Here is a 27,251-nt window from a genome sequence, read left to right as displayed (position 1 = left end):
GAGGTCTAAACCATGATAAAAATGACCATGATTACAATTAGATTGTAAGCTCCTCGGGGCAGGGACTCCTCTTCCTTAATGTTATGTTTATGTCTAAAGCACTTATTCCCATGATCTGTTATTTATATTATCTGTTATTTATTCGATTACCACATGTATTACTACTGTGAAGCGCTATGTACATTAATGGCGCTATATAAATAAAGACATACAATACAATAAAAAGGGTCCCATTATATACCCTAATCACCCAAGCCAGCCCACTGCCGCCAACTGCTTAGCCCCTCCCCCGCCAGCCGCTTAACCCCGCCTCCGCGGTGACAGCAGAACGCTGCCGCCACTTCACGTAATGCAGTGGCGTCATCACGCTATCACCACGACAACAAGAGCCCACAGAAACCGGTTTAACTCGCGCCGTCATGGTAACGCAGAGTGCGGAGGGAGGGAGGTAAAAACAACACCCGCCAAGTGCAAACAGACACCGTGACACTAAAAACAGTCACATTAACAATGTAAACAAACCATATATAGCAGGAATATATCATCTCTAAGGGGCTGATATTATAAAAGATCAAAGAGCTGTATAAATAATATAGAACTGGGGGGTTACACTAATATACATAGTATCTATAGTATCAGTCACACAGATTCAATCACAGGTGGTAATTACAGCCACTGACACAGTGTGGCACAGAGCTGCTGAGTAGGAGATCAGTCACAGAAATGCTCAGTCCTATCATTCTATTTCTGAGAGAAAAGTAACAAACAATAATAGAAAACCTTCATCCATTGGCATGTTAATAACCAATAACACCAGCCTTTAATCCGGAGCGGATCCGCGGCAGGAAAACCAGCAGCCGAAAACACAAGTATAAAGCAATGTTATCTCCGTTCAATGAAGCAACTTACACGTTCATCCAAACCTCCGCCATTACTCGTGCGCAGCTCATATATCCAATATGCCTCTCTTCTTAGGGGCGCAGTCTCTCTATCAAGGAAACCCCTTGTGTGTGTGTGTATGTTCAGTGCCCATGGCCCTAAGGGCAGAAATTGGATGCCTATGATCCACACAATGTGGAACTAGTACACTAGGGTCCATGCCTTTCTTGATAACACGCTTATGCTCAATAAAGCGGTTTGAGCATTCTCCTCATCTTACCAATGTACAGTAGCCCACATGGGCACTTGATCATATAAACAACATGTGCTGTCCTACGAGTGATCCTTTTCTTAATCTTAATATTTCTGCCAATGTGTGGATGTCACCTGTACATAAACTGTTACAGACAGGACAATGGAGGCAACTTTTCCGGTGGTGAGGAAATGTAGTATAATCAGATTTAATAAGTACATTAGAGAGGTCGGTTCCCCTTTTATAGGCTAGTATGGGTGGCTCGCTACAGAATTTTGATAAAGATGGATCATGCTGTAGCTAGCATATGCCAATGGTTTTACTGAAGACCCTGACTCTGGTAAACCTGGTTGGAAAGACCAGGCTCTCAGATTTTCTTCGTCTTGGGTATTGTGGTATCCCTACCTAATGCCTCAGCAAGGGTATAGGTGGTATAGGTGGTATAGGTGGAATAGGTGGTATAGGTGGTATAGGTGGAATAGGTGGTATAGGTGGTATAGGTGGTATAGCCCCTTGCTGTAAATCATGTCCTCAGATCAGAGATCGCAGACTCTAATTTCTCCTCTTTGAAGACTCGGAGAACGGCAGCGGCACTCGGAGAACGGCAGCGGCACTCGGAGAACGGCAGCGGCACGCGGAGAACGGCAGCGGCACGCGGAGAACGGCACGCGGAGAACGGCACGCGGAGAACGGCACGCGGAGAACGGCACGCGGAGAACGGCACGCGGAGAACGGCAGCGGCACGCGGAGAACGGCACGCGGAGAACGGCACGCGGAGAACGGCACGCGGAGAACGGCAGCGGCACGCGGAGAACGGCACGCGGAGACCGGCAGCGGCACTCTGAGAACGGCAGCGGCACTCGGAGAACGGCAGCGGCACGCGGAGAACGGCAGCGGCACGCGGAGAACGGCAGCGGCACTCGGAGAACGGCAGCGGCACGCGGAGAACGGCACTCGGAGAACGGCAGCGGCACGCGGAGAACGGCAGCGCACTCGGAGAACGGCAGCGGCACTCGGAGAACGGCAGCGGCACTCGGAGAACGGCAGCGGCACTCGGAGAACGGCAGCGGCACGCGGAGAACGGCAGCGGCACGCGGAGAACGGCAGCGCACTCGGAGAACGGCAGCGCACTCGGAGAACGGCAGCGGCACTCGGAGAACGGCAGCGGCACGCGGAGAACGGCAGCGGCACTCGGAGAACGGCAGCGGCACTCGGAGAACGGCAGCGGCACGCGGAGAACGGCAGCGGCACGCGGAGAACGGCAGCGGCACTCGGAGAACGGCAGCGGCACGCGGAGAACGGCAGCGGCACGCGGAGAACGGCAGCGGCACGCGGAGAACGGCACCGGCACTCGGAGAACGGCAGCGGCACTCGGAGAACGGCAGCGGCACGCGGAGAACGGCACGCGGAGAACGGCACCGGCACTCGGAGAACGGCAGCGGCACGCGGAGAACGGCACCGGCACGCGGAGAACGGCAGCGGCACGCGGAGAACGGCAGCGGCACGCGGAGAACGGCAGCGGCACGCGGAGAACGGCACGCGGAGAACGGCAGCGGCACTCGGAGAACGGCACGCGGAGAACGGCACGCGGAGAACGGCAGCGGCACGCGGAGAACGGCACGCGGAGAACGGCACGCGGAGAACGGCAGCGGCACGCGGAGAACGGCACGCGGAGAACGGCAGCGGCACTCGGAGAACGGCAGCGGCACGCGGAGAACGGCAGCGGCACGCGGAGAACAGCAGCGGCACGCGGAGAACGGCAGCGGCACGCGGAGAACGGCAGCGGCACTCGGAGAACGGCAGCGGCACGCGGAGAACGGCAGCGGCACGCGGAGAACGGCAGCGGCACTCGGAGAACGGCAGCGGCACGCGGAGAACGGCAGCGGCACTCTGAGAACGGCAGCGGCACGCGGAGAACGGCAGCGGCACGCGGAGAACGGCAGCGGCACGCGGAGAACGGCAGCGGCACTCGGAGAACGGCAGCGGCACGCGGAGAACGGCTGCGGCACTCGGAGAACGGCAGCGGCACTCGGAGAACGGCAGCGGCACTCGGAGAACGGCAGCGGCACTCGGAGAACGGCAGCGGCACTCGGAGAACGGCAGCGGCACTCGGAGAACGGCAGCGGCACTCGGAGAACGGCAGCGGCACGCGGAGAACGGCAGCGGCACGCGGAGAACGGCAGCGGCACGCGGAGAACGGCAGCGGCACGCGGAGAACGGCACGCGGAGAACGGCAGCGGCACGCGGAGAACGGCAGCGGCACGCGGAGAACGGCAGCGGCACTCGGAGAACGGCAGCGGCACGCGGAGAACGGCAGCGGCACGCGGAGAACGGCAGCGGCACTCGGAGAACGGCAGCGGCACGCGGAGAACGGCAGCGGCACTCTGAGAACGGCAGCGGCACGCGGAGAACGGCAGCGGCACGCGGAGAACGGCAGCGGCACGCGGAGAACGTCAGCGGCACGCGGAGAACGGCAGCGGCACTCGGAGAACGGCAGCGGCACGCGGAGAACGGCTGCGGCACTCGGAGAACGGCAGCGGCGCTCGGAGAACGGCACCGGCACTCGGAGAACGGCAGCGGCACGCGGAGAACGGCAGCGGCACGCGGAGAACAGCAGCGGCACGCGGAGAACGGCAGCGGCACTCGGAGAACGCCAGCGGCACGCGGAGAACGGCAGCGGCACTCGGAGACCGGCAGCGGCACTCGGAGAACGGCAGCGGCACTCGGAGAACGGCAGCGGCACGCGGAGAACGGCAGCGGCACTCGGAGACCGGCAGCGGCACGCGGAGAGCGGCACTTCCAGATTATCAGAAGATTAATCACCTGTGTTTTGTCAATCGGCAAAATCACAATAAACCGATGTAAAAGTAGCAGTCCCCCTACACCCCTACCTGTTTTTGACACCGGAGAGGGACACCCCCCCCCCCCAGTTCCTGAATCACTACTTCGTTGCCGGTGTTTAGGGAAATCAAAATGACCGCTGTGTGCCACGGGGGACACACAAGCCTGGAATCCGCCACCTCATCCAGGGGACGGAGTTGCCACTTCATATTGGAATATGTCCAGAAAGACCGGCACCTAAACCAGTACGTTTCTCAGTAACCTAGGCTAAAAGTCGAGCGATGTAGCTCGGGGGGGGGGGGGGGACCCCTGGCTGTAAATATGTAACAATAATGAACACTGACATTCGGCAGGATTGCTGCGTTACATGTAAGAAGGTTCCGGAATTCAGTCCTCGCACAGATTTGTACATTGTGACCCTCACTCCTTACTGGGATACTTACACAGCGCTTTCCATCCCTCTCACTGCCCGTAACATACTCACTGGGAGATGACCTTCATGGTCTTGGAAGCGCATGAATAATACCAAGTATTAAACAGCTCCAGTGCAGCGTGTCCACGGGCTTAAACCGAACTCTGCCACACGCCTGGCATCGTTCAGAGTGTATGTAACAACAATGCTCCTTCCCCTTCACTTGTGCAAGGTCATAGACTGCCTCGCATAGTGTACAGTTATAATTTGCGTGTGGTTAAAGAGACAATCCAAGCAGCTTAAAAGAATATATTTATATATTGGTGTTTGGGCTGAAGAAAGGACATTTGGTCCAGAAACGTTACCTTGTCATTGGCTCTGATGAATTCAATACACTTTGAAGTTTTTTGACTCTACCACAGTCTTTAGTGGGCTCCTTCTAATTCTTGTTATTGATATATATATATAGTTTTAATATATGCAGCCTTTGATTCTGTTATTGAAAACTAATTACCTAAGCTGACGATCGATTAGATTCCTGTGATCGATCAGCAAAATCCTGCTTCCCAGGGTTCACTAAATGGCTGCCTTTCAGTTTCAAATCAATCCTTCAGGCAGTGTAACTCAGCAGCTACAATATATCCTTATATTACGAAGGTAACATTATCTATTGTTACAGTTTGCAGCTCAAACTGCTGGAAATATTGGCAACATATTATCATAAATATGAAGTGTTAGGCCGCGATTATACTGCATGCGCACAACCGCGTGATGTCCCGCACGCGAAATATGCACTGCAAGCATCGGGAGGCATGGCTGTGACGCGACGCAAGCGGTTCGCCCTCATTGGCTCAACCGTTCCCGTGACGCGGCCGTCGCGCTACAAAAATTATTTAATTTGTCTCCTCACCAGTCTGTCGCTCTGTAGCTCTTGGTCGCGCACACCATGTGCGCCTTCATTGACCACCATTAGTTTGATCCGGCGTCGCGCGCATGCGCGCCGCGAGTATAATCGCAGGTTTACATAGATCTTGCACTGCTGGGGGTGTGTGCTAAAACCTGCTATAGAAATCAAAGGGTTCAGTAGTTTAAAACTCATTAAAAAAGGCATTACGAGTTAATTTTTAAAATTAAAAAAAGGTATTAAGTATTATCTAATACTACAGAACTGATTTATTCTAAAACACACACACATGTAGGATAGGATTATTAAGTCTCCCTGGGCTCTCAGAGCATCGCTCAGCCAGAGACTCGCCTCCATGCGTTCTGCGCTCTCTGCACATTGTCTGGCGTTGTTGCAATGTGATGAAATGACTCGATACGGCTTTTTTGAAACTTTCTCTTAACCCTTGCCGTTCTGGAGACGCTCAAAGCCCCTTTTTGCAATGTGGCAGTGAAAGAGTAAAATCCGAGTTAAATCTCGGTGTACTGACCATAAAAAAAACACACATCATTGCTTGTGATCTTTCTCGGCCCATTGCAATGTTCAACCTACTGAATGATCGATGCAGGAAACCGGGAGAGCGATATCCAAGATTATGACAAACCCATGCAAGGAACCCTTCCGCTCTGCTCCTCGCAGATAAAGGAGATGGAAAATATTCTAACACAATCAAGATTAGTGCACACCAAGGCCAAGACACAAACCACCGTAGAGGGAAATCCAGAGATAAGGCATGTTTGCATTATATTTACAGGCATTCAGCCATTGTGAAACATTGATTCTGCCAAGGATGCTGGGGCATTATAAAATGTATGGTGTTATTGTCGTCAACTGAATCCCCATTGTCAGGACACTTTGTCCAGTTCCATTTGTTTAATTCTTCCCCATAAACATTTTGGGATTTGTGATTCTACTCTTCGTACTTAGAAAAGCAGGACAAAAATCAAATAATGTTAATGGGGCAGAGTTAAAAACTAAGAACGGGCAAACTGCCCTGAAAATGTGGACAGGAGTGCAATGACCCTCACAGTAATCACTTATGGGGTGAGGGAATGGGAAGATACGAAACAATTAGCAAAATGGAACAGTCCACAGTCATTTCTGACAGCAATGGGGTCCACAAATTCAGCGTAACAATGTTATTAAAGGGCATGTTGGCTGTTCTTTAGTAGTCAGGCAGGGCGCTGCTCCAGACTAGCAGGACTATAGCTAATTAGACTAACAAACAGGCCAGTGAATGGTGAACGAAGCAGCATTTAAGATGTTGAGTTTCACCGGAAATTAATTGTCCATGCGCTTGCCACATGTGATGATGATCTGGTGGTGTAACGTCCAGGTATCTCCTTGCAGCTGTGCAACCTGTATTTCCCCCTCGGAGACTTGTGAGGTTGGCTGAAAGTCTTTGTGTCTGGCAAGTGACAGGGTAAACCCAGTGATTCATGGGCTGTATTACTGAGCAGCTTTCAGAGTAATCTGTATTTAAGAAGCCAGCAAGTAGCAGGGATGTGGCTGTGAGCTCTGATGCCTTTATCCCTGACTCCTGCATCACAAAGGGACGGGAGGGGGAGGGGTTGGGATGCCAGGAGCTCTCCAGCTTTATGGTCCCTGAAGGCAGTGATGGAAGATGCCGCTGTAATGCTGCGGTTTATGGGCTGCTGAGCAGAACTGAGGCAGGAGGATATTAGGGAACATAGACAAAACAATGCACACTGTCAGACTGATTACGGTATCATTCAATATCGTACCAGAGCAGTGAATCACACTTCCTACTCTCCTACCCACACACACATACTCACACATCCCTTCTACCCACACGCTCACCCACTCACACATCCGGAACACATCCCTCCTACCCACAGACACACACACTTACACATCAGGAACACATCCCTTTTACCCACACATCAGGAACACATCCCTTCTACCCACACGCTCACCCACTCACACATCTGGAACACATCCCTCCTACCCACAGACACACACACTTACACATCAGGAACACATCCCTTTTACCCACACATCAGGAACACATCCCTTCTACCCACACGCTCACCCACTCACACATCTGGAACACATCCCTCCTACCCACAGACACACACACTTACACATCAGGAACACATCCCTTTTACCCACACACTCACACATCAGGAACACATCCCTCCTACCCACAGACACACACACTTACACATCAGGAACACATTCCTTTTACCCACACACTCACACATCAGGAACACATCCCTTCTACCCACACGCTCACCCACTCACACATCCGGAACACATCCCTCCTACCCACAGACACACACACTTACACATCAGGAACACATCCCTTTTACCCACACATCAGGAACACATCCCTTCTACCCACACGCTCACCCACTCACACATCTGGAACACATCCCTCCTACCCACAGACACACACACTTACACATCAGGAACACATTCCTTTTACCCACACACTCACATCTGGAACACATCCCTCCTACCCACAGACACACACACTTACACATCAGGAACACATTCCTTTTACCCACACACTCACACATCAGGAACACATCCCTTCTACCCACACGCTCACCCACTCACACATCCGGAACACATCCCTCCTACCCACAGACACACACACTTACACATCAGGAACACATCCCTTTTACCCACACATCAGGAACACATCCCTTCTACCCACACGCTCACCCACTCACACATCCGGAACACATCCCTCCTACCCACAGACACACACACTTACACATCAGGAACACATCCCTTTTACCCACACACTCACACAACCGGAACACATCCCTCCTACCCACAGACACACACACTTACACATCCGGAACACATCCCTTTTACCCACACATCAGGAACACATCCCTTCTACCCACAGACACACACACTTACACATCAGGAACACATCCCTTTTACCCACACACTCACACATCAGGAACACATCCCTTCTACCCACAGACACACACACTTACACATCCGGAACACATCCCTCCTACCCACAGACACACACACTTACACATCAGGAACACATCCCTTTTACCCACACACTAACACATCAGGAACACATCCCTTCAACCCACAGACACACACACTTACACATCAGGAACACATCCCTTTTACCCACACACTCACACATCAGGAACACATCCCTTCTACCCACACATCAGGAACACATCCCTTCTACCCACACGCTCACCCACTCACACATCAGGAACACATCCCTTCTACCCACACGCTCACCCACTCACACATCAGGAACACATCACTTCTACCCACACGTTCACCCACTCACACATCAGGAACACATCCCTTTTACCCACAGACACACACACTTACACATCAGGAACACATCCCTTCTACCCACACGTTCACCCACTCACACATCCGGAACACATCCCTTCTACCCACACGTTCACCCACTCACACATCAGGAACACATCACTTCTACCCACACGTTCACCCACTCACACATCCGGAACACATCCCTTTTACCCACAGACACACACACTTACACATCAGGAACACATCCCTTTTACCCACACACTAACACATCAGGAACACATCCCTTCTACCCACACATCAGGAACACATCCCTTCTACCCACACGCTCACACACTCACACATCAGGAACACATCCCTTCTACCCACACGCTCACCCACTCACACATCAGGAACACATCCCTTCTACCCACACATCAGGAACACATCCCTTCTACCCACACGTTCACACACTCACACATCAGGAACACATCCCTTCTACCCACACGTTCACCCACTCACACATCAGGAACACATCCCTCCTACCCACAGACACACACACTTACACATCAGGAACACATCCCTTCTACCCACACATCAGGAACACATCCCTTCTACCCACACGTTCACCCACTCACACATCAGGAACACATCCCTTCTACCCACACGCTCACCCACTCCCACATCAGGAACACATCCCTCCTACCCACACATCAGGAACACATCCCTTCTACCCACACGTTCACCCACTCACACATCAGGAACACATCCCTTCTACCCACACGCTCACCCACTCACACATCAGGAACACATCCCTTCTACCCACACGCTCACCCACTCACACATCAGGAACACATCCCTTCTACCCACACATCAGGAACACATCCCTTCTACCCACACGCTCACCCACTCACACATCAGGAACACATCTCTTTTACCCACAGACACACACACTTACACATCAGGAACACATCCCTTTTACCCACACACTAACACATCAGGAACACATCCCTTCTACCCACACATCAGGAACACATCCCTTCTACCCACACGCTCACCTACTCACACATCAGGAACACATCCCTTCTACCCACACGCTCACCTACTCACACATCAGGAACACATCCCTTTTACCCACAGACACATACACACACACACACGCCCCTCACACATCAGGAACACATTATATATATATATATATATATATATATATATATACACACACACACACACACGCCCCTCACACATCAGGAACACATTATATATATATATATATATATATATATATATATATATATATATATATATATATATATATATATATATATACACACACACACAGACACACACACACACATCAGGAACATAATATATATATATATATATATATATATATATATATATATATTCTGACAGGCTGAGACGGCGTTTGCAGGGCGCTCGGGCGGTGGTTAGATCTCTGCGGTGGCGTGGGCTGGATCCCTATATGTTCGCCGCGGAACCCGCTCTGGGCTTCAGTGTAAGTCTCCGTCTCCCCCTGTCAGCCTCAGGCAGCTGTTTAACTATTATTTTAGTCTAATCCAGGATCAATTTATTCTGTTTTATTGAACACTGTCTCCCTTTTTTATTTTTTATTTTATATACCGTGTGTTATGCTGTTTGTGGATATAGCTTAATTAGTCAGTATTGATTAATTATATGGTTTGTGTTCATTGTAACCAAATCTAGATCTGTGACGCATATGTACTGAGGGGGGGTTGGATCCCCTCTGTCAATTTTTATTAATAAATAATTTACCACTTTTTAATCTCTGGTGCGCATGTGTGCATTTTTTCTTCTTTTCTTCCAAGGCGCCCCCCTTTTGGGGGTCACCTTGTTTTAGGAGCCTACTTGGGAGACGCTCCACACACATGCTGCAAGGGGATTTACGTTTCCAACACTATACATATCTGCAGCACGAGCGCTGAATTCCTTACATTATCTATCTATATATGAGTAATACATGTTTAAATGTTTTGTATTTCTGTATTGTTATTCTTGTTTTCTTTTGTCGCGAGGGGCATTTTGCTCTGTCGTAAAGCTTTTGCCCCTGTTACATATGTGTCCATGTGTTTGTGTTTGTGTATGTGTGTTTGTGTATATGTGTAGCTGCGCATGTGTTTATGTATGTATGTGTATATATGCAAGTTTCTAATTATAACCTCAACCTGCATCTGTATTTACATAGACAAATATAAGTTTGGGTGTGTGTACGTTTTTAATGCATTATGAAGACAAATTGTTGAAGAAGAAGAGTACATTGATATTATAAAGAACATTTATCAGAATGCCACATCAAACATTATCGTAGACGAAGACACAAGCAAGATAAGGATCATTAAGGCAGTGCGACAGGAAATTGGAAAGACAGTGAATTGGAGAGAAAATCGAAATCAATGGTGAATACTTGAGTCAATTACGGTTTGCAGATGACATTTGTATTCTTGCCACGTGTCCAGAAGACCTCCAGCAACAAATCGGAGGACTCGGAGAAAGTGGCCTCCATATGACTCTCAGCGAGACCAAAGTGATGTTCAACAAATGTGCAAAAAGCTTCAGACAATGCAAAGAAATGTGGAGAGATGCATGCTGGGTATTACCCAGTGAGACAGGAACAAAACTGAATGAGTTTGAAAGTGAAGTCTGCATCATCACAACAGTGAATAAATGAAAATGGCGGTGGGCCGGACATATCGCAAGAATAAATTACCATCGTTGTACAAAGATTCCAACGGGTATCAAAAGACCAAGACGACGACCAAAAGAAAGATGGGAGGATGAAATCATGAAATGTGTTGGAGTAACATGGAGAAGACCGCTTTGCAATCACAGTACCTGGAATATCATTGGCGAGGCCTTCATCCAGCAGTGGAGAGACAAGGGCTGAAGATGATGATGTGTATACGTGTGTTTTCACTCTCTGCACTCAATGCCACAACCCCATGCAGGGGTGTCACACAAAACAGAATGGTGTGATAGTTGCAGGGATACAAAATATCTTAGGGCCAAATAGCTCTGCTCCGTTTATCTGCAGAAGAACCATTGAGAGCAGGATACATAACTGAGGTGTAAGTTTCAGCCCAGAGAAGCAACAGACCGAGCCCGGCTGCGACGGCGTGCGGAGGAATTCCAGGAGGTGTTTGCACGGTGATGTAAAACGTGCCTGCTATGGGCTCCCTGCATTTTTATTGACCTATATAACCAGTTTACATGCAATGTTTGCTGTGCAGTGTCTGCGGTCACAAAGAATGCAAACGTAAAAATTCCCATGTGCTCGCTCATTCCTACTCCTGCAGCTACACTCCAATTCTCCTGTATATCTGCAAATACACTGTATAAAGCCATGTACAGAGAGCACTGAGTTATAGTCTGGGGGTCTGTTAGAGCTAGGGTTTCCAGGTGTCCAGTATTGAACCAGAATGTCCTGTATTTGAACACTCTGTCCAGTAAAAAATGAGAGGCAATACTGGACATGTATATGTATACCGGTACTACATCTGGACATGTGTGTCCGGTATTACCTATGGACATAGTGACCTGACCAGCTAGGGGGGGGGGGTGAATTCCTCAGAGCTGGGAGAGAGCAGGGCTGTTGCTAGGGGGCTGGGCAGCTTCCTCCAACCTGATTGGCTGCATTACCCAGCAGCCGTCAATCAGGAAAAGGTGTCAGGAGCCTGGTGGGGCCAAGGAGAGGAGGAAACAGCATGGAGCAGAGAGAAGTGTGTGTGTGTGTGTGTCTGTCTCGAGTCATCACACCTTTCACCATTGTGTCCAGTATTTTTTGAGAAGCCACCTGGCAACCATAGTTAGATAGCATGGGTATATAGGGCCCCCATGACCGAGGTACATAGAGAGAGGGTGTATAGAGGCTTGTTGGCATAGATAGGGCACAGCTTACCTGTTCCAAGTGAGTATGAAGTATCTAACTCGCTCACTGCACCACGTGTGAGCTTTTGTATATGAGTGGACGTCTTCCTATAGCAGCACCTGCATACGAGTACAAGCATTGTGCACACGGACATTACCTGGCCGTGTCCAGGTGTGCGCAGCATGCACAGGATGAACAGTGATAGCTCTGTGTCCTGGGTGCTGACCCCTCAGAACGAGAGGAGCCATTTATTGGGGGTGTCCTCCCTGATGATAAATGTTTAATGTGATTTTTTTTGTTTCTGTGACTTTGATTATTCCATCATACGTCTACCCAGGATGTATTTATTTATAACAACATTTATATAGTGTCCTGATCCAGGATGTATGGGTGTAGTTTCAAATCATACAATGTTATAGTCATAAGATGATTATTACGGAGAAATGTGATACATTAGCAGGGTCAGTTTCCATTTACCCGCTCCCACCTGTTTTTTAAATTTTTTTTAAAAAAAATGTCATTTTTCTTTTCTAGTTTATCTAATGCGTGCTGCGTTTTGTTCCTATTTAGTGGATATTATTTGTGATGTCCATGACCTATAACCAACAGGTTGGTCCAAAGTTACGCATGCGCAATCCCTTTCAAGTAGGTAGGAGATGCAGTGACAATAAGGGTTAATATGCCGGGCTCAGAATAGGTCCCCATCGCTAAGGTACCAGAATAAGGCCTCGGCCAAGCTTCCCGCTGGCGTGCTGAGGCGCGCTGAGGCTCAGGGAAAGCAGGTGCTTTCCCTGGCCTTGCGGGTGCTTTCTCTGCGCGCCGTCAGGGGGCGGGCCGGGGGCGGGCCAGTTACATCACGGAGCTGGTTCGCCCTCATTGGGCGAACCGCTCACGTGACCGGCCCTGCGCTCCGGCAAGCGCTTGATTTTTTAAAATTACCTAAGACCTACGCTTCCGCGCACTTGCGGAAGCGTAGGCGAGCCCCTACTAAAGCCACTCTAATTGCGGCTGTAGGGGCTCAGTGGCAAGCATGAGCGAGCGTCAGCACGCTTCAACGAGTAAGCGCTTACCATGGCCGAGGCCTAAGATTCATAGCCACTAGGTAGTAGTGAGCATTTTCGAACTAATACATTGTGCGAGCGACAGCTTTAGGATTAACATGGATGGCTAATCAGGAATATAGGGTACCATCCATGTACTGCCTCCCCAAGCGAGGTCTAATGGTTAATCCCTAAGATGTACAGATTGTCCTGGGAAAGATGGTAGAAGATTTACACAGTAGTGAGGAGGGGTGGTAGTACACAATAGGATTGATACCATTAGTCAGAAAGGGATGCTGAATACTATTGAGTTTGAGCGGGCATTCTTCCTAACTACTATGGAATAGAACAGGGGTGGGCAACTACTGTCAAGTTTTAAGGATATCCCTGCTTCAGCATAGGTGGCTCAATCAAGACTGCACCACCTGTGCTGAAGCAGGGATATCTTTAAACCCTGACCTGTTGTGCGGCCCCTGAGGTCTGACGTTGGCCACACTTGTTATATAACATTGCCGATAGATCAGGATGCAGCTATGCAGTTATGTGTAATTGTTGGGTAGCATTCCTTACATTTTGGGGTTTCCCCTGGACAGGGGTTGGGATAAGATATATGATTTACTTAAAATATTGTTGGAGGCTTCAAATAGGTATTTTGCACGTTATGTCTGATAATACCGTGTCACTCGCTCATTGTATTGTGGAATGTAGTGCTTGGTTTCCAAGGCAACGGCCAACGCATGTGCTCCTAGACGTGCATTTCAAATGTGCATTCTGGGGGCGTGTGGCAGTGACAGAGCGGTTCCGGTGATGTAGCCGGGACTGAGACATGTGCGTTCCATTTGTGACCGGAAGTGATGAACCGGTTCCGGGTCCATCACCACGCCAGGTGACATGCCCCGGCTGTTGAGGGAGGGATTTCAAGGGAGTAGACACTACTTAAGGGACTTGCAGGCACCCAATGGGTGAGGCTGACGAAGCGACCAGGGGGCCCTACTCCATTAATGTTGCTGCTGATTTTATTAACAAGTATGTAACATGCCATTCCTTTAAAGAAAGAATATACAAGTGAGTTCTAGAGTCTTTATAAAGGAGTGCCGGGCCATGAATGCTGTTGGTGGTTTCAGTAGAAACATTTAGGGGCCTATGCTCTAGTCTAAGCGTTCATAAGCCACTTATCGGCCAAAATGCCTGCTACGATTCTGTAAGCGTTGATAAGTGGGCGATAAAAGACTGAATCGACAAAATTGACCCCTCAAAAAAAACAACAACAAAAAACGCTGAGTGAGCGGCGATAAGCCACTTAAATCGGCAGGTTCTGAAACTCGTGCAATTCTAGTAGCCGTAATTAGCTTATCGAGACCTATCGCGGCTCTAGAATGGCGAGTTTCTCTCAAAATCCTCACGCCAGGAAAAGTTGGCATGAAGGTGGTGAGAACCTGCTGAGAAACAGCGAGACAGGAAAACAAAAAATGCTTGTTTTTTTAATATACATTTTATTACTAGTGTAGATGAGCAGGGGGTCTCAGGAGCAGAACTGCGTTCATGTGAGGTCCGGGGACCCCCTGCTTCCCGAGATACAGACCTCGTTATGGGGTGCCGGTATCCCCTATGCATTTAAATGTCCTGCGTCACGTGACCCTGGGAATAAAATGCATAGGAGATACCGGCACCCCATAACGGGGGCCTGTATCTCGGGAAGCAGGGGGTCCCCGGACCTTAAATCAACGCGGTTCTGCTCCGGAGACCCCCTACTCATCTGCACTAGTAATAACATTTATATTAAAAAACATTAATTTCGGGTGAGATTTGTGCGCCGAGAGGCGGCTCTCTCTGCAGCTAAAAGAAATCGCCAGATTTGGCCTTTTGGGAGAGGCGATGTTCCCGCGGCCAGCTCCTCGCCCGGTTGGGAATTTTGCTATCACAGGTAATCGAGGCTTTCTGATACCGTAATAGCAACGCTCAAACAAATGGCGATTAAAATGGCCCGTGATTTTTTTTTATGAACGCTTACGAGCATAGGCCCCTTACTCTCTGCTGAAGGGACACTGACCTTGGTACTGAGGTCATTAATTTGCTGTCATTCCGCCATGGGCACAGTCATCCCAATCGCTGCCATACTAACAGGCTGTGCCTAGGATTCCATCAGGAGCCATGTTATAATGAGTTTATAGATCCATCAGGAGGGAGCATGATACAGGATAGCAATCTTTTTTTAAAAGGTCAGTCCTCTCACTGCAGAATATGAAGGGTTAAAGAAGGCAGCTTAATGCAATGAATGTTGATGAGTGGACATCACGTAAGGTCAGTGTGTTTGCAAAGTGCACATGATATTACCAGGGAAGGATATCTACGGATTAAGAGCGAGTTAGGTGAAGAGAGCCCAAGGAATCATAGGATGAGACATGAAGGCAGAGAGAGAAGGGCAGAAAAAGCAAGGGAGCCCATACTGAGAAACTGTGACAAATGGCAGTGGGGACACAGGGACATTAGTCTCTATTGAACATGCAGTGACGTTGCTTCCCAGCATTAGAGAAGATTTTAGTCCCAATTGTTTGAGTAGGAAGCCTGGGGAGCAGCTTCACAACATACTGAACAGGGGGGCTTTCAGGGAGAGTACCAGAGACTTAGCAGGGGCGGACAAAGGCCGCAAAAACTGATAGAGAATAAAGGCCCAGAATGCACTGAGCTCCGTTACTGGCTAACTGAAGTGAACGCATCGTTAAGTGCTGACGCGGATCTTCAAAGCCCCCATGAATGGCGTTAAGGTCTGTTTTACTGCCAAGATGGCCCGATGTTAACTGTAACAGCAATTAGTGTTAATGACATGCAAACGAGGTGCGGAAAACCTCAACGGATATCCACATTAGACCGTTAAAGTTAACGTGGGAAAGAACGCCATTTATTTGAGGTCATAGTTTCCGGCACCTAGGGCTCGATTATACCAGCGCACTGCAATGCGTGCGCATCTGTTACGTTGCAGAGCGACATGTGCACAAGCGCATTCTCCTGCGTGCGCGACTGCAGGGGAGAGAAATCTGTTCTTTGATTGGACGGCTGCGTCACGTGATGCGGCCGTCGCAACCAGAAAACAAATTTGAAAAATGCTTCAACTGTCGCCCGCATTGCAGTAGCAAGCGGCGCCACAGTCGTGGTAGGTATAAGCGCTTTGCGGAGATGCATACCATTTGTTTTGGTGCTGAGCGGCGTCGCTCCGGGAGACGTTTTGCGCGTTTTTTGGTATAATCACGGCCTAATGCAGGTTCGGCGCTATTTTGTTGGCCTTGTCCAGCGTGCTGAAGTGGCCCACTTTTGTGGTCCTTATCGGGGAGAATTGTTTTATTATAAGTTGCTTATTTACCTCCAATGAGGTTGCAGCAAGGTGATTTTTTTCAGTGTCGCCTTCAGGGGGGTTTGTCCTTTCCGGTACAAGATACTCACACATCCTATTACCCATTCCCTGCAACAGTTTGACTCATATGTCTGTATACTACTGACATTTACAATCATATTCTGGAACTATTTGAGCACCTGTTATCCTCCATTTGACCTGGTTGGTATGCTGCACCATGTGATGCCATTAAAGGTCTTCCGAGACCGCCTTAGCCCCTATAATAGGCCGGGGCTCTCGCAGAAGACCGGAAGATGTGGCAGAGGCCACGGAAGAAAGAAGACGTAGAGAGGACCAGAAGAAAGAAGACGTAGAGAGGACCAGAAGAAAGAAGACGTAGAGAGGACCAGAAGAAAGAAGACGTAGAGAGGACCAGAAGAAAGAAGACGTAGAGAGGACCAGAAGAAAGAAGACGTATAGAGGACCAGAAGAAAGAAGACGTAGAGAGGACCAGAAGAAAGAAGACGTATAGAGGACCAGAAGAAAGAAGACGTATAGAGGACGAGAAGAAAGAAGACGTATAGAGGACGAGAAGAAAGAAGACGTATAGAGGACGAGAAGAAAGAAGACGTATAGAGGACGAGAAGAAAGAAGACGTATAGAGGACGAGAAGAAAGAAGACGTATAGAGGACGAGAAGAAAGAAGACGTATAGAGGACGAGAAGAAAGAAGACGTAGAGAGGACCAGAAGAAAGAAGACGTAGAGAGGACCAGAAGAAAGAAGACGTAGAGAGGACCAGAAGAAAGAAGACGTAGAGAGGACCAGAAGAAAGAAGACGTAGAGAGGACCAGAAGAAAGAAGACGTATAGAGGAACAGAAGAAAGAAGACGTAGAGAGGACCAGAAGAAAGAAGACGTATAGAGGACCAGAAGAAAAGCCCAAAGAAGAAATACTTACAGATGAAGACTCTTCAAATCAATGGAGGATCGAGGGTGTCTGACAAGACGAGGATCCCTCGTCACCAGGCCATGGATGGCCTCGGAATACATGTAGGCCATTGGGCCTGGATTGATTTAACATTATCTGTTTTGCTTGGGGAGGGGGGGGGGGTTGTTGTTTATGTTGGGCCCATTGGGCCTGTGGGTTGTTTTAAAAATGTGTTGTTTTTTTTACTTTTTGTTAATGGTTTCTGGCCATCAGGCCTGTGGAATGTATTTTTTATGTTTGGGCATCTGTCCTTTTTTGGTGGATTGGTTCCCAAGAGCACATGCCCTGAAGATGGCAGTCGTCTACTAGGATGGAGTAAATCCAACATTTCATGTAGGTACCAATTGTGTGCCATTGTGGCTACCTGGACTCTTCTTGAGAGTCTAGGTAGCCCCATTGACACTCATCCAGTTCTTTAAAACTTTGAAATGTTTGATTTTTTTAAAAATATATAGATTATGCGTAATTGTATCTTAAAAAGTTGCTCGTGGTGTAATGGTTTCTTTTGTTTATATTGACAATTAGCCTTATTAGTCAAGTTTGGTTTGTAGAGCTAAGGGACAGTATTATAAAGGGGGGGGGTTGGTTTGTTGGAGGTAGTGGGGGTGGGTTATGGAGGTAGGTGCCCAGGTAGGAAAGTTAGGCCACCCGGGGGGATTAACCACTTGTATGTCATAGCAGTTGTACCTCTATGCCATACAATGGTTAGTAAGCTAGTTGGGATGTTTGTATTAACCCCTTGGCTAACTTAGTGACTATGAAGGTATGCATAATGCATGCCTTCATGGCTTCTCAGGGGTTAATATATTTTGAGTAAAGGCAGATTCCAGGTATATATTATATTGCATTATATACCTGGTATCTTCATTAGAATGTGTGTAACGTGGTACCTGCAGATCGCGCCAGGGACTTAGCTGGTTACCACCGCGGCTGACATAGTCTATCGAAGGCCCTAACGGACGGACGTTGTTTTAGTATTTAATTAGCTTAGCAGATGCCCGTCAAAGTCACGGAAAATGACGTCCGTTCACTAGCCAACATGTTATTGGCCCTGATTTAACGGAGCTCAGTGCATCTGGCCCGAGGAGAGAGAGCAAAGGCAGAGAGAACAAGAGAAGATGGGATAATGCCCCATGGGATTCATGGAATAATACATGGGGTTGCATAACACAAATCAGATAACTCACTTAAAGGCTTGGGCTATAACACATCTCACGTATTATTTTATATAACCCGTGGAAGCCAGTGTTCAACACCTGTATAAAGCATTAACCCAGCGAGTACCAGAGGAGCATACTATGCATCGCTTTGCTAAGAGGCCTGTGCTTCTGTAGGAGAGGAACCCAGGAGCACCATTAGGCATGGGAGCCCTTGCCGCTGTGCTCACCCTTGCCGCTGTGCTCACCCTTGCCGCTGTGCTCACCCTTGCCGCGTCACCTGGTTGTGTGGTCTCAAACACGGGTGGGGTAAAAAGCAAATGCAATACTATTTCTCTTGGAGGGGGAGGGAATACTTCCTGGGTTACTGCACCTTTAGAGATCCATACCTGCAAAACACCTGCATCTTACAAGCCAATCAGAAATTCCTTACTGCTGGAGGTGCGCTGCCACTGGCCCTCGACTAATGTTTGCCCAATAGTAGGGGTGGCCAACTCAAGGGCCACAGCAGGTTAGGTTTTCAGGATATCCCTGCTTCAGCACAGGTGGGTTAATCAGTAGCTAAGTCAGAATGACTGAGCCACCTGTGCTGAAGCAGGGATATCCTTAAAAATCTTGACCCGTTGGTGGCCTTTGAGGACTGGAGTTGGCCACCCCTACCCCATAGCGAGCCTGAGATACCTTTTATGAAATGCTCTGTATTGACCGGCAGGTTCACTTCTGTGTGCCTACCAGAGAGGTCTAAACACTGTTCTACCACCCAACACCCTGCTGTTATGCAGCCGTGAACAGAGCTGTAATATCACATTTAAACTGAAGTTATTAGGACTTGTTATAGCTCACTTAGCAGTGGTGTGTTTGGTGTCACTACGCTCAGAGAAACGTATAACATTATGGGGTATTTCCAGCTGAGAACTACATGAGTCGGGTTACCATCATATTTATCCTTCTAGTAAGAATGCACAGGCTTATTGTAAAGATGCTGGGCTCTGAAGTGGTATGAGGTTAAGTGCCGGCATTCTATGTGCAGTGCTACACACACTACCAGCATGCCTTAAGGGAAAAAAAGAAGTATTCTACACGTGACAGTAACGCAGCTCATAAAGGGTAACAAAGCAGTCAAAGTGAACGTCTGCCGTCCCCACATTGCACATCCCACCCCGGCCCTCTGCCTGAACTCACCGTCTGGTTGTCCTCGTAAAGCTTCAAGTCGTACCCGCTGAGCTCCACACAGAATATGATGGCGGTCACACCCTCGAAGCAGTGGATCCACTTCTTGCGCTCCGACCGCTGGCCCCCAACATCCACCATCTTGAAAGTGAGCTCTTTGAAGGTGAACTTGTTCTCCACGATGCCCGTGGTCATGTCGCGAGAGCGCAGGATGTCCTCCACCGTGGGGATGTACTCCACGGCCGCAATTCTCTCCAGGTCATTGAGGTAATAGGCAGCGTTGTCCTCCAGGTGATACTCGTTGGAGCGGCAGAAGCACTCCTGCACACCGGGGTCCACCCACAATCGCTTCATCACCCCCAGCAGCTCAGACGTGATCTCGCCCTTGCTCTCCGCAGGGCCGGTCAGGGCGAAGAGCTGAACCGCGTCATAGGCCCGGTCGGGGTTGTGGAACTCGATCTTGAGCGTGGCGAGTGCCCGGATGATGCGAGTGAGCGAGTCGATGGCGTTGTAGATAATGAGCGGCTTGTACTCCTTGCAGGCCTCCAGGTTAAAGCCGCCGCTGTGGATGATTTTCATCTGCTTGACGATGGTGCTTTTGCCCGAGTTGCTGGTGCCCAGGAGCAGGAGCTTGATCTCCCGGCGTTGGCGCTGACTCTCAGAGCGCAGGTGGCGGTCAATCCTGCGCGAGCGACGCGCTGCCTCTTTCTCCTCCGCACTTTGCCGACATCCCATGGTATAGCAGGCGGTAGCCAGGGAAGCGAAGATGTTCTCTCTCTCTCTCTCTATCCTTCCTCTCTGCCTGTGTCAGAGAGATGCAGTATCTTTCAATCCTCGTGCCAGGTGCACCCTGTGGGAGAAAAACAGAACTATCCAATACCTGATGGACCGTACCAAAGGGCTCAGTCCCAGCAGGGGTGTGAAAACAGGGAGCAATGCAACTGAAGGCAGATGGTCTCCTCAGCAGATGTCATGGCACTCCCCTTTCCTGGCGGTAGGCAGTGGCACATTCCTCTCTTAATGAAAGGACACTTCCCTTCTCCGCTGTGTGACCGGATCCGTCAAATATCCTTTTCTCCTGTGCATAATTATTTCACTTCCTTCTGTCCAAAGGTAAGGAGCAACCTACTCATCTGCTCTGCTTCTGCCTCACTTGCCTTTTTAATTGTATTTTCCGGTTGCCATGGTAACCCTGCTAGGTATAGCGCGAGATCCTGTGGCCGCCGTCTCCTCTATTCCATTGGCCTTTTCGATTTTTCTTTTTTTTCCTCTCTTTCAACCTCTTTCCTGACAATGACCCAAAGCGGAACCAGCTCTGCACCTGTCACAGACAAAGAGAAGCGAGCATGGAATAAGTACTGTAGATCTGTGTGTCCCGTCGCCTGATTTTGGCCCAACCTGTGCATCACATTCCCCCCCCCCCCCCCCCCCCACGGTCCCACACAGCAGGCGGGTCCTATCCTCGCAAAATCATAGATCTCAGAAGCGCACGAGCTTTAGGGGCACGAATCATGGCTCTGAAAACCTTGAGAAATGTCTGCCTCTTTGTACAAGCAAATCAAGGCAGTACCCAGCTGCCCGATACCCATGCATTATCAGGAACACCACAACACAGGGTGCGTGTGCCCTCGCCCGGGCTGTCTGTGGTCAGACAACCCTGTTCCAGCCTTGCCCCGCTCAGACCAAGTTTTACTGAGAGAAGGAACCACAGTCCCTGATGCTCTCCCCCTGCCCCCCCCCCCCGCGTTACTGCTGCTCCTGGGTGTTGGGTGTACCTCACCCCCTGTTATCATTTGCAAGCCATGGGAACGATGGATGTTTCAGTTTTTCAATAAGCATTGATCCCCGGGGGAAGCGGATTACGCAAGGAGAAAGATATTGATTGGTGCAGGAAACAATAGAATCTCTGGCAGGCGTCCCTTTGGTCAAGCCATACCCTGCTTCGTATCTAGTGGGATCAATACATACAGAGGGTCGAGCGAAGGCAGAGGGTAAGGGCTCATACATTCCAGACTGCAGCATGTCCTCTGTGTCACACTGACGCACACCGACGTTCTGTCTCAAATGTAGTCATTTCAACACCACACACACACACACACACACACACACACACACACACACACACACACACACACACACACCACACACACACACCACACACACAAAGAGGTAATGAGGCTAGACTGTCTTTCTCTCGCTCTTTTTGATGTCATTATTATTATCACGATTTATTTGTGAAGCGCCCACATATGCCACAGTGCGGTACAGCGTTATGTATGTTACATAAACAGTTCGATACAAACACGCACACACAGACACAGAGAGGTAATGAGGGCCCTGCTCCTGAGAGCTTGCACGGTCATTGTTTTACCTTGAACAAGTAAGTACATTTTGCAGGTCTCTTCCGTGGCTCTCACACAGCCATCTTTTATCTGGTTTTCTTTCCAGCTCTCTCTTTGGTACGTTTACCCAAGGTAAATGTGAGGTGCAGCTGTCGGGCGGGAGCGTCCCAACGCCGCAGATAGATTATTACTAGTATCTCTGTATCATTATGCTCATATACATCAGACGTAATATCAGCTCCAGGCTTGCGGCAGTGAGTCATACAGGGATTGTCCCATAGCTACAGCACTCCGGGCACACGTGTAATTAGTGGTTTCACACGGACACTGTCACCTTCACACTGAAGCACTCTCCCTTTGTCCCAAGTGTCCAGGCCGCCAGCAAACTGCTCATCTGATTTCAAGGACTCCCGCTGTTTACTTACTACCCTCTGCTATCACACATGGATACATCGGGGGGCTTCGGGACCCATCTTGTAGAAAGGCAACCCGGGCACAGCTGGGGGAAACGGTCGCCCACAAAACGGACATTTCTTGACATTCGCTACTTTTTTAAGTTAGGAAAATGGCGGCATTTGCCAGAATGCCAAAATCGGTTTCAATTTGGCCCCTAACATTGAGAACACTATGTCGCTGGTGAACCCAAAGCATATAGAAAATACAGATTTGCAAATATACAATGGGATTTAATATAAGCTGCTGTGGGGACATTAAAGCAGCATCCAAGCTGCCATTTTCCCCCCCTTGAATATGTGCATCAATACAATCCAAACAATGATAAGTAATTAGCTAAGTTGCCGATCGATCCGTTCTCCTGTGATCAATCGGCGAAGATTCGGCTGGGGGGGGGGGGGGGGGTCACCAAGTGGCTGTCAGTAGAACAGAAGAGGACCAAAAATCCACAGTTCTGTGGTGATGTTCATGTGACCAGGCAGTCACTAAATACAATTGGTGCACTGCTAGAGAGAGGGCAGGGCTCAAACAGGGGTGTGCCAGAGCCTGTTTCAGGAGAGGAAGGGGATGTGACTTTGTAAATGGTTGCTATAGAAACAACAAAATGCTTATTACATTATAATACATTAAAAATGTCTCTGTGTATTTTCTAGAGGAACTTCACTGCCACAAACTTAGAGGTTATAACTAAGTACAGCTAAACCCCGTTATAACGCGCCTCGTTATACCGCGATTCGGTTATAACGCGGTTTTCCCGTGGCTCCCGTTTTTAAAAAAAAAAAAAAAAAAAAAAAAAAAAAAATTTTTTAAAAAATTTTTTTTTTTACATTTTTTTTTTTGCACACTGCACACACTCACTGCACACACACTGCTCATTGCTCACACTGCCACACTGCACACACACTGCACACTGCACACACACTGCTCATTGCTCACACTGACACACTGCACACACTCACTGCACACACACTGCTCATTGCTCACTGCCACACTGCACACACACTGCACACTGCACACACACTGCTCATTGCTCACACTGACACACTGCACACACACTGACCACACTCACGCACACTGCACACACACTGCTCATTGCTCACACTGCCACACTGCACACACACTGCACACTGCACACACACTGCTCATTGCTCACACTGACACACTGCACACACTCACTGCACACACACTGCTCATTGCTCACTGCCACACTGCACACACACTGCACACTGCACACACACTGCTCATTGCTCACACTGACACACTGCACACACACTGACCACACTCACGCACACTGCACACACACTGCTCATTGCTCACACTGCCACACTGCACACACACTGCACACTGCACACACACTGCTCATTGCTCACACTGACACACTGCACACACACTGACCACACTCACGCACACTGCACACACACTGCTCATTGCTCACACTGCCACACTGCACACACACTGCACACTGCACACACACTGCTCATTGCTCACACTGACACACTGCACACACTCACTGCACACACACTGCTCATTGCTCACTGCCACACTGCACACACACTGCACACTGCACACACACTGCTCATTGCTCACACTGACACACTGCACACACACTGACCACACTCACGCACACTGCACACACACTGCTCATTGCTCACACACTGCACACTGCACACACACTGCTCATTGCTCACACTGACACACTGCACACACTCACTGCACACACACTGCTCATTGCTCACTGCCACACTGCACACACACTGCACACTGCACACACACTGCTCATTGCTCACACTGACACACTGCACACACACTGACCACACTCACGCACACTCACACACACTTACGCACACTCACGCACACTTACAGACACTCACACACACTCACACACACACACACACACTCACACACTCACACACACTCACACACACTTACACACTCACAGACACTCACACACACTCACACACACTTACACACACTTACACACACTTACACACACGTACACACACTTAGACACTCACAGACACTCACAGACACTCACACACACTCACACACACTCACACACACTCACACACACTCACACACACTCACACACACTCACACACACTTACACACTCACAGACACTCACACACACTTACACACTCACAGACACTCACACACACTCACACACACTTACACACACTTACACACACACTCAGACACTTACACACACTCACAGACACTTACCCACACTCACACACCCATATACACACACACACTTTCTCTCCCATATATACATACACACACACTCTCTCACTCTACACAGACGGGCCGCGACCAGCACCACCACCCGCTCCCCCCCCTCCTCCCGCGCAGGCAGCGGGAGCACCGGGGACAGCGGTGGGGAGAAGAAACCCCCCGCTACAACCTCCATGCAGGCAGCATGGTTCTGAGGTAAGCGGCGACCTGAGGGACATCCCCGCTCCCATCTCCTGCCCCGCGGCCTGTCCCGCGGTGACAGGGTGAAGCGGGGACAGGAGAGACATCCCCACTCCCATCTCCTGCCCCGCGGCCTGTCCCGAGGTGACAGGGGGAAGCGGGGACAGGAGGGACATCCCCGCTCCCATCTCCTGCCCCGCGGCCTGTCCCGAGGTGACAGGGGGAAGCGGGGACAGGAGGGACATCCCCGCTCCCATCTCCTGCCCCGCGGCCTGTCCCGCGGTGACAGGGTGAAGCGGGGACAGGAGGGACATCCCCGCTCCCATCTCCTGCCCCGCGGCCTGTCCCGAGGTGACAGGGGGAAGCGGGGACAGGAGGGACATCCCCGCTCCCATCTCCTGCCCCGCGGCCTGTCCCGCGGTGACAGGGGGAAGCGGGGAGCGGAGGGACATGCCCGCTCCCATCTCCTGTCCCGCGGGATGAATATGCGCTAAAGCGCGGCGGCCATTTTTTTTTCTCGCGACCCCGTTAGTAACGCGGTGGTCTCGGGGTGGACCCCGAGACCCGCGTTATAACGGGGTTTAGCTGTACTTAGAAGACTAATCTCCCCCAATGCACCGAAGATGAATCGAAGGCTTGAAACGGAAAGATGACTCAAACCAAACTAGCTGAAGCAGTTAAAGCACTAAAAATATCCAAGTCCCCTGGCCCTGATGGATTCACCAACGTCTGTTATAAAAATGTTCTAGCTACACTCTCCCCATTCCTACTGGAGATGTATAACTCATTCTTAGAGGGGAAACCAATCCCCTCGACCATGTCAACTGTTAATCTGGCCATTATTCACAAAGAGAGTAAAGACCCCATGCAATGCGGCAGCGATCGCCCGATCTCTCTTCTAAACAACGAACTGAAATTATACAGCTAAATCCTGGCGAACAGGCTAAATCCTATTTTGCCAAGATTGATCCACATAGGGGATTTGTGTCGGGTAGACAGGCTTCAGATAACACTCGAAAAATAATAAATATAAATAAATATAGTGGACCATGTACATCTCACTGGAACCAGAGCTATCCTTCTAAGTGTAGACGCAGAGAAGGCGTTCAATAGAATAGATTGGGTTTTCTTAGATAAAACATTGCAGAAATTTGGATTTAAAGACGCATTTCTGGAAGGAGTATGCGCATTATACCAAAACCCTACAGTTTTAGTTAAGCTACCAGGGAAAGGGTTGGACCCAATAAAAATTAAGAATGGCACAAGACAGGGATGCCCACTGTCCCCACTTCTATTCGCCCTAACGATTGAACCCTTAGCCGCGAATATACGAGCAAATGAAAATATACGGGGTATAGTAATTGGAAAAACAAGTTCCAACGTTTCTCTTTTTGCAGATGATATTATTTTAACACTAACGAACCCCCAGAATTCTCTACCCAATCTCCAAAAGGTCTTGTTGGATTTTGGGAAAATCTCAGGGTATAAAATCAATAATGATAAGTCAGACACCCTAAACCTGAATCTCCCTGACCCTGAGGTTAAACTGTTAAAAATGAATTTCAACTACAGATGGAGTTCCTCTCATATTAACAGTGGTTGACAAATCACCAAAAAATCTACTCGCCACACAAAAAAATCTACTCGCCACCTAGTACCAAACGTGTGCTGCTTGGGCCAATATTTACTCGCCCGGGAGTTAAATCCACTCGCCCGGGGCGAGCAAATGTATAGGTTTGTCGAACATTGCATATTAAATATTTGGGAGTAAATATGACTAGGTACTACCATTCTTTATATCAAAGCAACTACCCACCCCTATTCAATAAGATCAACAAAGATTTGGCAGACTGGGAAGGACTTC

At 49.3% G+C, this 27,251-nt stretch overlaps 2 protein-coding genes across 3 annotated transcripts in view; one reads left to right on the top strand and one right to left on the bottom strand.

Annotated features, from left to right (window-relative positions):
• RSPH14 (radial spoke head 14 homolog) overlaps nt 1–27,251 on the top strand; it is a 104,599-nt gene that overhangs the window by 56,540 nt on the left and 20,808 nt on the right. The window lies entirely within an intron of this gene.
• GNAZ (G protein subunit alpha z) overlaps nt 1–27,251 on the bottom strand; it is an 87,026-nt gene that overhangs the window by 44,105 nt on the left and 15,670 nt on the right. Inside the window, exons 2-3 of one of the 2 annotated variants that reach the window (XM_075568446.1) lie at nt 21,337–21,500; nt 20,192–21,029 (exon numbers count right to left, since the gene is read on the bottom strand). In XM_075568446.1, coding sequence (XP_075424561.1) covers nt 20,192–20,914 — 723 coding nt within the window. In that variant the 5' untranslated portion in view covers nt 20,915–21,029; nt 21,337–21,500. Of the gene's footprint in view, nt 1–20,191; nt 21,501–27,251 lie in introns of both variants that reach the window. The other variant, XM_075568444.1, reaches the window with a different exon arrangement.

This window comes from Ascaphus truei, chromosome 13, assembly GCF_040206685.1.
Source record: "Ascaphus truei isolate aAscTru1 chromosome 13, aAscTru1.hap1, whole genome shotgun sequence".
Classification (NCBI taxonomy): domain Eukaryota; kingdom Metazoa; phylum Chordata; class Amphibia; order Anura; family Ascaphidae; genus Ascaphus; species Ascaphus truei.
The sequence above is the reverse complement of the archived record's forward strand: the minus strand, read 5'-3'. Positions and strand labels throughout refer to the sequence as shown.